Source organism: Haplochromis burtoni, unplaced genomic scaffold (assembly GCF_018398535.1).
Source record: "Haplochromis burtoni strain Fernald_Lab_line unplaced genomic scaffold, NCSU_Asbu1 Contig_918, whole genome shotgun sequence".
NCBI lineage: Eukaryota > Metazoa > Chordata > Actinopteri > Cichliformes > Cichlidae > Haplochromis > Haplochromis burtoni.
The window spans coordinates 26996-37488 of record NW_024583279.1 but is presented as its reverse complement, the minus strand read 5'-3'; the positions used below and the strand labels follow the sequence as shown (position 1 = coordinate 37488).

General features: G+C 41.1%; 2 protein-coding genes across 2 annotated transcripts in view; both read right to left on the bottom strand.

The window, feature by feature from the left end:
- Window positions 1-4253: 4253 nt before the first annotated feature.
- LOC102292467 (tripartite motif-containing protein 29-like) lies at window positions 4254-9295 on the bottom strand. Its single transcript, XM_042216086.1, has 7 exons — window positions 7997-9295; window positions 7356-7715; window positions 7105-7200; window positions 6270-6503; window positions 5935-6072; window positions 5779-5838; window positions 4254-5681 (listed from the first exon to the last, which is right to left on the bottom strand). The coding sequence occupies exons 1-5, from the start codon at window positions 8006-8008 to the stop codon at window positions 6010-6012; spliced, it is 765 nt and encodes a 254-aa protein (XP_042072020.1). The 5' UTR covers window positions 8009-9295; the 3' UTR covers window positions 4254-5681; window positions 5779-5838; window positions 5935-6009.
- Window positions 9296-9422: 127 nt separating this feature from the next.
- The window catches only part of LOC102292164, a gene marked incomplete at its 5' end in the record, with an annotated part of 28025 nt that continues 26954 nt past the window's right edge, over window positions 9423-10493 (bottom strand). The window contains 1 exon segment of the mRNA XM_005951032.3: window positions 9423-10475. Coding sequence (XP_005951094.3) covers window positions 9717-10475 — 759 coding nt within the window.

Genomic DNA, 10493 nt, shown 5'->3' with positions numbered 1-10493 from the left:
CTGAGGGCTATCAGGAGGGACTATGCGCTTACCTGCTGCTCTCTGGCAGGTAGCTCCATGCCCTCCTGGGTTTTAAATGCACCTTAGAACACACATGCATCAACACTACATATGAGCGGGCGGAGGGAGGTTTGGAGTCTTCACACACCCCCGTTCTCTGCGGCCTGCTGGAGCGGGGGGGCTAGGAGGAGGAGTTGGCCGTCCGACTGCGGTCTGGAGTGTGGGGCCTCCCTGCTGCTGCGGAGTCGGGGCGGTCTGCCTTCCCCCACCGCAGGGAAAAGGGTAACACCACCTGGGTCTGGGTGCAGTTCCCCCCTCCAGGGGCAAGGGTACCTAGACCCGGTTCGTAGAGTACGCTTGGGGAGTGTGATCGTGTGTACAGCGTCTCTTTATGTCTGTCTCCACGTTGGTTGAGTGTGGAGTAAGTGCATATGAGAGCATGAGGGTGGGAATGGATGTTTGTGTCTGTGTGTGCCTGTATGTCTGTGTCTATATGTCAGGTTGGGTATCAGACGCCACCTCTCTGGGGACATCTCAGGCCCTCCAAGGTTTGGAGGCCTATCTCCCCCACCACCACTTCCCCTGCCAGTGGCGGACTCCCTCAGGTGTCGGTGCGTTGGTGGTTCTTTGTGTCTGGGGATGGGCGTCCAGGTACACACCGGCTCACTCCTTGGCGGCCGCTTATCGGGGCCTGGAGCCTGGGGCTCGCTCGGGCCACTTCGGAGGTGGGGTGCCCCCGGCCTCTCGGCCTGGGGCTCGGTCACTCAGGCACAGCTGGCTGCCGGCGGAGCTCACGGGCACGTCACTGCAACTCCCCCTGGCTTCTGCTCCGCGGCTGCTGCTTGTTTTCTCTTTTTTCTTTCTCAACAGGTGATCCAGGTGATTGATATATGGATTTTTTGTCTGCTTATTTTGTTGGTTTTTGTTTTTTGCCCTTTATCCCCGTCCCTCTTCCCCGCTGTTTTTCTTTCCCTCTTTCTTTCTCCCCTTCTTTTCCCCAGTCAAATCTGTCAGTCTTTACAGGTGAAAATAAAATAAAATAAACAATAAAAGGTGAATCAAATAGACCATTACGGCAAGGCTGGGATGGTGTATTTGGTAAAGTAAATCCGTTGGGCATCTTTCTTCATCTTTAGACAATAATTCTGATGGCAAAAGAGCCAAACGGGACAGGCAAGAAAAAAAAATGTAGGTGTTTCCCACAGAGAAACTGAATGATCACACAGTCAGTCCCAAGTGCTCTGCCAGCCTTTCTGGCACTACCCCTCAATCCCACTACTAAAGGGGGAAAGAGAAATGATACAAATGACAAATAATGACCAAAAAAATAAATAAATAATTAAATTAAATAATAATAATAATAATTATCATTATTTTGTAATTAAATAATAATTATAAAATTAAATAATTAAGTAAAACAAATCAGGAATGAGAATCAACTGAAAGAAGGAATACACAGAGATGATAACACTAATGTATTAATAATCTACACTAAATGCTATACCACGCTGATCTCAAGCAGTACATTGGTTTATTTAATTGAGTTTACATTATTCATGCAAATATCTTTATATAAGAGCCTGATTGGCCATCTTTCTCATGATAATCCTCAACATATAAGGCCCATTTTGCATAAAGCTCCAGAACAAGGGCAGCTGAATGCCATTTTATATTTCTTCCATTTCTGAGTAATTCCACCAAAAGTTGTGACCTTCTCACCCTGCTTCTTGCTGATAGTCTTGCAGCCCATTCCAGCCTTGTGTGGGTCTAAAATCTTGTTTTCCTTTGAAAGCTCTTGTGTCTTGTGGAAGAAGTTGCAGTGGAAGAGACTCTCTCTGTGGATAGGTGTGCTTTATACACAAAATGAGTTGAGATACGACGTTTCTTTCATTGATTGCTTAATTGATTGCAATTTTGGGTGCCAGAATTCTAGCTGGTTTGTGCTTGGAAATAAAAGTTTCTCCCCAACATGCCACTGAGTGTTTTATTTCACTCAGTGGCATGTTTCATTTTTATTAGTTTTGATGTATATTTTGTCTGAATTAAAAAGAAAGAACTTTAAAATATAGAGACCGTTGCTTTTATTGTAAGTAAGCACAAACCACAAATTGGGTGGGTGGGTTTGAATTTGCAAAGGGTGCATGGGTGTGTGCCCAACCATTCTACATGTGTTTAGTGGACTTGAGGAAGGCAGGAGATTGGTGAGGATAGCTGGCATTAATTCACACTCATTCCTGGTGGGTGTTGCACACTCCCAGGGCTTCCCTTTGTCACTGATTTTGCTCAGAATTTTTATGGACAGCATTTCTAGGCATAGAGAGTTGCAGAAAGATTCCAGTTGGGCAGTTTTATAATCTCATCTCTGCAGCTCAATTCATGCAGACAGTTAACCCTTCAGCAACAACAACAACAACAACAACAAACAAGAACACAAGCAATGTCAGAGTTACCTTTACTTTCAGATTACGTCTAACTTTCATGCTATTTATATAAAGACTAAAAATACGCTAAACTTTGGTCCTTGTTGTGAAAACGTCATGGTATGAATGAGACATTTTCCATAAAGGGGGAAAATGCACACTGTATCAAGGTCCATAAGAATAACTTTCTATAAAAAATAGGATAAATTTGTACTGAAATGGCAATATGTTTTTATGAAAAAAAGTCATCCTATCAGTCCAGGAGATTGTTGTGTGGGTGCAGATCCTGAAAACATGAATCACTGTCTCATTATGCAATGCATACAGTGCAAAAGTCCTTTTTGTATTTTTGGTTCAAGAATATATACACAGGATAACAGTTATGAATAATAATAAAAAAAAGATAATAATAATAAAAAATGTCACCTCTATTACTTGTTTGACCAGTTGGAACTTTCTATGTAAAAGCCATGAGCATTTCCAGTTAATGTTATTGTTCAAAAGGACAGGGGATGGTTGTTTGATTTCCTTCTTGTTGTTTAATCATTAACCCCGACCTTCAGTAAGAAAACTGAGACCTACTATTCTTTCGATGTTGTTCTAGCTTATTTTATTACTTATAGATAAATCATTAATGCACTCTTTGAGTAATTTTGATTGACTACAGCGGCCACTCATGGCATGTTCACAGGCAAATTTTCAGCTATCAGCAGCTGTTAAAGACAGCGAGTCAGTGATAGATGTGACAATATGTCTATCCAAATAGTTGTAGCACAGCTTAACACCATGAAACTCATGGCTCTTAATTTCAGATACAGCCTGAGAGAGTAAAGCTGTGACGTCCGAGGCTTCACTCAATACATCACAGCCTCAGTACCTGATTCAGTTGTTTGTAATGAAGTGATTCATTGGCAGGATTTGTGGCGTATTTTTGGTGTGAGAAACAGGGAAACAGTGTGCGTTCATAAGCAATTCTACCCACAGGTCAAAATACAACAGAAATAGACTATACATATAAACCATACTATATTATATATAAAGGTTTCTGTCCACTGGACAGTAACATAACCCTGGGAGAGCAGGGAACTTACAGCACAAGGGTTACTCCCCATTGCATGTGTGTGTTGTACATTATTGTATATAATGCAACGTGACCCTGAATTAGATAAGTGAAAGAAAATGGATGGATTTTTAACTTTTATGTTCACACACGTCAAGAGGTCAAGCATGAGGGAAACCACATCATGGCCAATGTTTAAACAAGGAAGGTTAGCTCATCAAAATTATTTATTTATGAAATAGATATAACATTATTTTTTCAATCCCCAAAACATACATGATCAAAGCACCACAACAGTAGCCCAGTATCACACAACATTGAAGCAACATTAAAAAACAGAAGCTGCAGGCTCAGCTCGGTAGATTGGACAATCATAATGAAGCAGTTCATTTTAAGTTGCGGATTCAAGCAACCTTTCGTATTTTTGAGCACCAAATGGCACCCAATAGGCATTAAAACTCAATGCAAATAGCTGAGAATCACATAAAGCTCACTACTCCCCCAATTAACTCATATATGCAGCTAAATGGCTCTATAAAAGTTAAACCTAGTCTTGACAAATCACTTCATTATCTGAAAACATCCAGGTCATCGTAGTCTAAGGAGCTTGCAAAGAAAAGCGTCTGGACTTCTTTAAGTTGCTTGAAGACGTTTCACCTCTCATCCGAGAAGCTTCTTCAGTTCTAAGGGTCAAATGGTGGAGAGTCCCAGATTTAAACCCTGTGGGAGTTTCCCCCCACAGAGGGACAAAAGGACCCCTGATGATCCTCTACTTAATCACATGACCAGTTTTCACACCTTGGCTCATGTGATTATGTAAACTTATGTTTGGAGCTGTTACCACTGTTTCTGTTTGTCTTCTTACATAACAGCATCAATGGTTTCAACCAGTCGTGTGATTCACTCAGGAACCTGAAGGGACGTTATCCTTCACCCTTTATTTATTTATTTATCGCATGAAGCAAGCTGTGGAGCAGTTGTTCAAGGAAACTGCAATAGTATTGGCCAAATGAAGCTTACTGAGAAACTGAAGCGTGTATCAAAAAATGGTTCATTACCAGAAGCTTTTCAACACATCCCATTTGGCGCCATCTGGCGGCCAAAAAAAATACAGAGCCGCTTGAATCGGTGCCTTGTGGCCATCGCTAATACGTAGAGAATAGTGTGCTTAATGTGTAAAAAGTTAATGCTTATGAGACAAGTAATGAGTATACCAACTGTTAACCCACTTTGTCACACTGTGAGATACAGCAGCTGAACCTTTAGCGTTAACACACTGCGCGTCAAACTGCACACAGTTTGTGTGTTTGCTGACACTTGTTGAGCTGATAGAAATGTTGCATTTGAAATGACCTACCACAAAAAATCCTTTATATTTGCTGCTTTTCAGTAGGACTAACAAGATGCTGAAGTACCACAACCACAACTTACAAAGACCGGCACTCATTCTGGCCCACTTTAACCCCTGAGTATAAATGAAACTAATGAGCCTGTGCTGAAAATGTAAAGAGTAGAAAGTGTAGATATGTGTTTAAAAATGTAAAAGCTAAAAGTAAAAAAATTTGTATTTTTACACTTCCCACCTCTGCCTGCTACGCTTTAGTGATGGATGAGGATCCTTTAGAGATGGGGTCTTAAAAATGTTTAACATCTCTATCACTTTGAAAAGATTTACCATAACTTAACCAGCTGTGCAAATACTCCAGTATCATACCATTCATAATTTATCCCAACCCCAGGATAAAGAGGTTGGGTGAATGCAGTCTGGACTTTATGGATTAGAACCATTGGGTCAGAGACGCGATAAAAACACAGAGTGCCTGCTTTATAATCCAGGAAGACTCCAATCTTGCAGAGACCAGAGCCGGGCACTTTGGTTTCTACATTATTGTGACAGAATAAAAAGCCGTCTGCTGTGCAGTCTAAACTCCAGGACTTGTCATTTTTGCCAAACTGTGACTCATCAGATGTCCGGCTGATGTTTTTATAAGCCACTGCTACAGACAGAATGCGAGCATGTCCCTCTACCTCCCAGTAACACCGGTCTGCCAAACCCTCCCTGCACAGCACCTGGGGAAATTTAGTGAATCTGTCCAGATGAGCTGAAGCCTGGCCGGGTGAAGGTCTCATCCTGCGATTCTCGCATATCAGGTGGAGATAACGATAGTTTGAGGTCCCATCCAGCGTGAGGGGATAAACATCTGGCAGAAAATAGAGCAAGTATGATCAATATTACCACTATTTTCAACTGTAACTGACTAATATATTATTTTATAATGTTTCAAGTGAATTTCATACAACGTAAAAACTCTTCTCTGCTGCTGGGGGCTGGAGGTAGTGAGAAGTCAACATATGAAACTGTGAAGAAACAAACTGGAGTTATTTTAAAAAATCACTGGGTATGTATGAAGCAACTTATCCACAACGCTCTCTTTTTTCTTTTCCAGCTGTTACCTGTGGCTGAGATCATGGGCCATGTTTCTTTCAGTGACATTTCCAGTTTATCTTTGAGCTCAGACAAACACTCGGTTATGTCTTTAAAGGAGCGTTGAGGAGGAGCTCCAGGTGAGCCATCTGGAGAATCCCAGGATGCTGTGAATTATAAGGAGAAGACAAAAATGGTCATTTTTTTAAGCAACCCATCATAAATCTAAACGATCTCATACAGGTTTACGATATCTGCTGTAATGTTCATTTTCGCCATTTGGATCGAATTGTGCTCAGTTTTTTTGGCCTTTGAAATCAGGTATTTTACAGGAAAACCTTTGCTAGGTTGTGAGCAGCTATACCTGCATCAGATATATGAGGTCATCTGCATCCGAAGCTTTTTCCAGTTCAGCGTATGTTCTCTTCAGCTTTGTAATCTCCTCCTTCAACTGAGACTGGTGGTCCTCCACCTGAGCGGTGGCAGTTTTTTCTTGGGCTTTAATCAGCTGCTTCACCTCACTCTGTTTTCTTTGCATGGAAGAGATGAGCTCATCGAAGATCTTGTCACAGTCGTTCAGGGAAATCAGAGCAGAACTCTGTTGGCACATCGCAGATCTGTTTTTAGTTTAAAAGTTTATCTTTATTCAGTTAAAACAACAACCCGACTTGATCTTTGAACCCCACAGACCGAGACAATTGTAGAGGATATGTTAAGCATTAAAAGACGCTAAGTTAACAACCACCTGTGGTGCAGAAATCACACCTAAAGACAGAATGCTAAACTAAAAGTCATCAGATGAGAGGAATCAGTGTTTGTTGATGCTGCTAATGAATTTGCAGATCAACAGCATGTCTCTCAAAGTAAAGGTAAAAAGAGCAAATCAAAAACAAATGCTGAGAGCAGTGCTCGTTTGTGCCCTCAAGTGGGTAAAAATCTTATTGCAAGTTTGATCAGAGCTAAATACTGAGTGTTACGATTCGGTGTTGTCAGTGTTTTGTTTTAGGCGTGACTGTTATGTTTCCTGTTTTACTTTGAAGGTCTGTTGTATCTCAGTGTGTTCAGTTCACCTTTTTTTTGTCTCGTCAGGTCTGATTTGCACCAGCTATGTTAACGCACTAAAACTCATTTCAGCAGCTATCTTATTCACCCAGCAGATGAATGCACATATCAGATCTGAAAACATCGCTTTTCCACACCTCGAGACTCTCCTTGGCTTGGCTCAGTTCTTTCAGCTTCTTCTCTTTCTTTTCGACTTTGTCCTGGATTTTCCTTTGATTTAAAGCCAGCTGATTCTGCAAGAAGGCACGGTTGCATCCAGTGAGTCATTTAAATATTAGTAATCAGTAATGTTATTAACGAGTACGTCTGATGGCCACGTGTCGTTTGGGAGCACAGAAACATTTGGACTTTGAAAGGTAGCATTATGTGCTTGACTCCTTGCCCCCACCTTTGCCTTATCCTTGAGTGCTGAAGCGGAAACACATCCGTGGCCCTTGTGCTCATCCACTATGCACAAAGAGCAAACAAGCTGCTCATCTTGCTCACAGTAGAGCTCCTTTAACTTGCTGTGCTTGGTGCACATTTTCTCCTGTATTGACACTGTAGCTGCCACCAGCTCGTGCTTCTTCAACACAGCAACACTGTAGTGAGGCTCGAGGTGAGTGGGACAGTAAGATGCCAAGCAGGTCAAACATGACATGGTGGCTTTGATTCTGATCCCACAGCAAAAGTCACAGGCAACATCTGTTGGGCTGGCATAGACCAGAGAAGGACATGTTGACTTTGTGCTCTTTAGCTTATTCACAACCTAGATAGAAAGACAGAAACTGTTAGGATGTGCTGTAAATAGAAATAGAATATTTTTGAGGCTGGCTTCATAAGGAAGTGTGTTCACATAAAAATGGTTAAAATGCCCAACTCTGGAGCTCAAACAAATATGTTGGTACAAACTGGTACAAAACCAGTTCCACTTGTTTAATTATATACACAATTACAGGAAAAAGGGGGGATGATTCTTATGTAACAATACGACTAATACGTTATCTGTGAACTACAGAGTCTGTGCTAAGTTCATTTCTGTCCCCTCACCTCAGCCAGCATGTTGTTCCTCCTGAGAACAGGCCGATGGCTGAATGTCTCCCTGCACTGAGGACAGCTGTATTCACCCTTCTCCTCCTCTCCATCCTAGCAATGCTCAATGCAGCTTTTACAATAACTGTGTCCACAATAAATGGTGACGGGTTCTTTCAGAAGATCCAAACACACTGAACAGGAAAACTGAATGCAGTCCAGGTCAACTCCATGTGGCTCATCTTGCTGACTTTGCTGTTTGCAAGCCATTTTAGTTGTAGTATTATTAAGAAACAGAACTGGACTGTCCCTGAGTTGATGTATCTCTGAAGATCTTGGCAAATAAAGCAGCAACTGTCTGCTTTCAGCAGAAGTGGAGAAGTGGAAACAGGTCAAGTGTTGAAGTGCAGTCAACGTCCACCCACTTTAATTGTCGTCACATTTGCGTTAATGATTCATTTTAAAGGGCAAGATAGAACAAATTAGTTTATCAGTCATAGAGACTAGTGAGCATACAGAGTCTATAATTCACTGCTGCGTTCTTTCAGAGTCTGAGGAAAGCTCTTGGGGAAGAATAACAAGGCTTACATTGTAGTTTTACACTGTAGTACTGTTTGTTGCCTTGTTTGTGTTGTCCATTCATTGTTGTGTCATCTCCTACACATTACTGTTAACCACAAAGTAACCTTAAAACAACCAAGAATCAACTGCATGTTTTTTAAAACATGTGTAACAATAAAATGCAAAAAATACAAACTCACTCTTTTTTTTTTCTCAAGTCCACAAAGGAGTCGTTCTAAAGACTGACGGTTGCCAAGTCTGTAAGGGTGAAAAAGCTAGCAAAACAGATTTGGAGAAAAATTAATCTGCAATGAGATTAAATGCTGGTAGATTAAGCTAAAAATACAATAAAACAATGTAAATGCAGGATGACCCAAACTGTACATCCAGGACAGATTTGCTCATTAATAAAATAAGGTAACTATCCAAGTCTTGCACAGTAAATATATGGACTACGAGTACAAACCACAAACATCCAACATTTCATGTACTACTAACACACTGCTCTTGCCTTTCTTTACTCTTAAGATCCAGAACTTGACCTATCACCGCCTTGTGGGTGTTTCACATATGCAAACATACTTAATAGACCTTCTTATTGCTGGTAGTGGCATCTCATGACACACATACATTTATTTTTTTGCTAGAGTTCCCCCCATTGATCAGAGCATGTAAGTGCAGTATAACAATTCTGCCTAAAAGCAGTATTCTCAAAACGAAAGAAGAACTGGACAAAATGGAAAACTCCCCAGAAATTAGTTTTTTTTTTATTGCTTAAAAGCAACAGGGACAAAACGGGGTCAACAATATCTTAGAAATATGTAACATGACTAAATATTCCATGACAAGTTAACAAAACCGACTCCCACCACAGTTTTTTTTGACTTGTTGACTTATTTGTCTGTGATGCTTCTCGGTCTGAGACATTCGTCCGCAGGAAAAAAATATGACTACAATGCATTAAGGCCCTCAGAAGATTATGCAAAAAGTCCACAAAAAAGGTAACTGCTAGATAAGTATTCAACAATTTGCCAACAAACCTGATTCCAAATAATTTAACATGTTCTCTTCGATGTATGTAGTATTATTATGCAGTTATTATGTGTAGTGTAAGGACATCAAGAAATAATAAGATGCTTTTTTCCTTTTCACTACCTGGATAATAATTATAAAAATCTCACTTAAACCTGATAAGAGACTTTCCTTTCTCCACTATAGCCTCACACGCTCTCTGTGCAGCTTCTGATGGTGACTTAGCATCATTAGCTGCTTCATTTCCAATGAAGCCACCAAATACTCCTCCTGCTGCTGCTGCTGCCACACAAGCTGCTCCAGCAACTCCTACAGCTGCTTCTCCTGCTGCTGCTGCCGACACTCCCATTAATGCTGGAGCCTTTTTTACAGCGTTCATTAACATTACGTTATTCATGGCTGTGACAGCTAATCCAACCATTGCTGCTACACCAAAAAAAGCACCGAGCAAAGCTCCTGTTGCAATCCCTGTCAGTTTGGTGAGAAAGCTGTTGCACACATCAGTTTTAGCCTGCTTTCTGATCTCTTCTGCAGTTTTATCTGGCATTGAGTACGAAATGTGCTCGACCTGTTTCTGTATTGCTGTCTCCACATGTTGCAGCATTTTATTTGTGTAGTAACCTCCGTTTTTTTCCACCACCATTTTTTCTATTGTTTTTAGCAACTCCTCCCGCTGGAACTGGTTGCTCCTGTAGTTGTTTGGCTGGTTGTTGTTCCAGTGTTTGCTATCAAAGACGTGACACCGACCACCACACTTTGACACCAGATCACTCAGATTTTTGTTCTGACTGACAAAATCTTCAATTTTTATATTTTTGTCAAGCTGGTCACCGTGAGTGAAAACAACGACAGCATATTTTAGAGCTTCATCTGAGAAATACTGAACTATCTTAGTGATGACAGCCTGCTCGTGCTCTGTGAA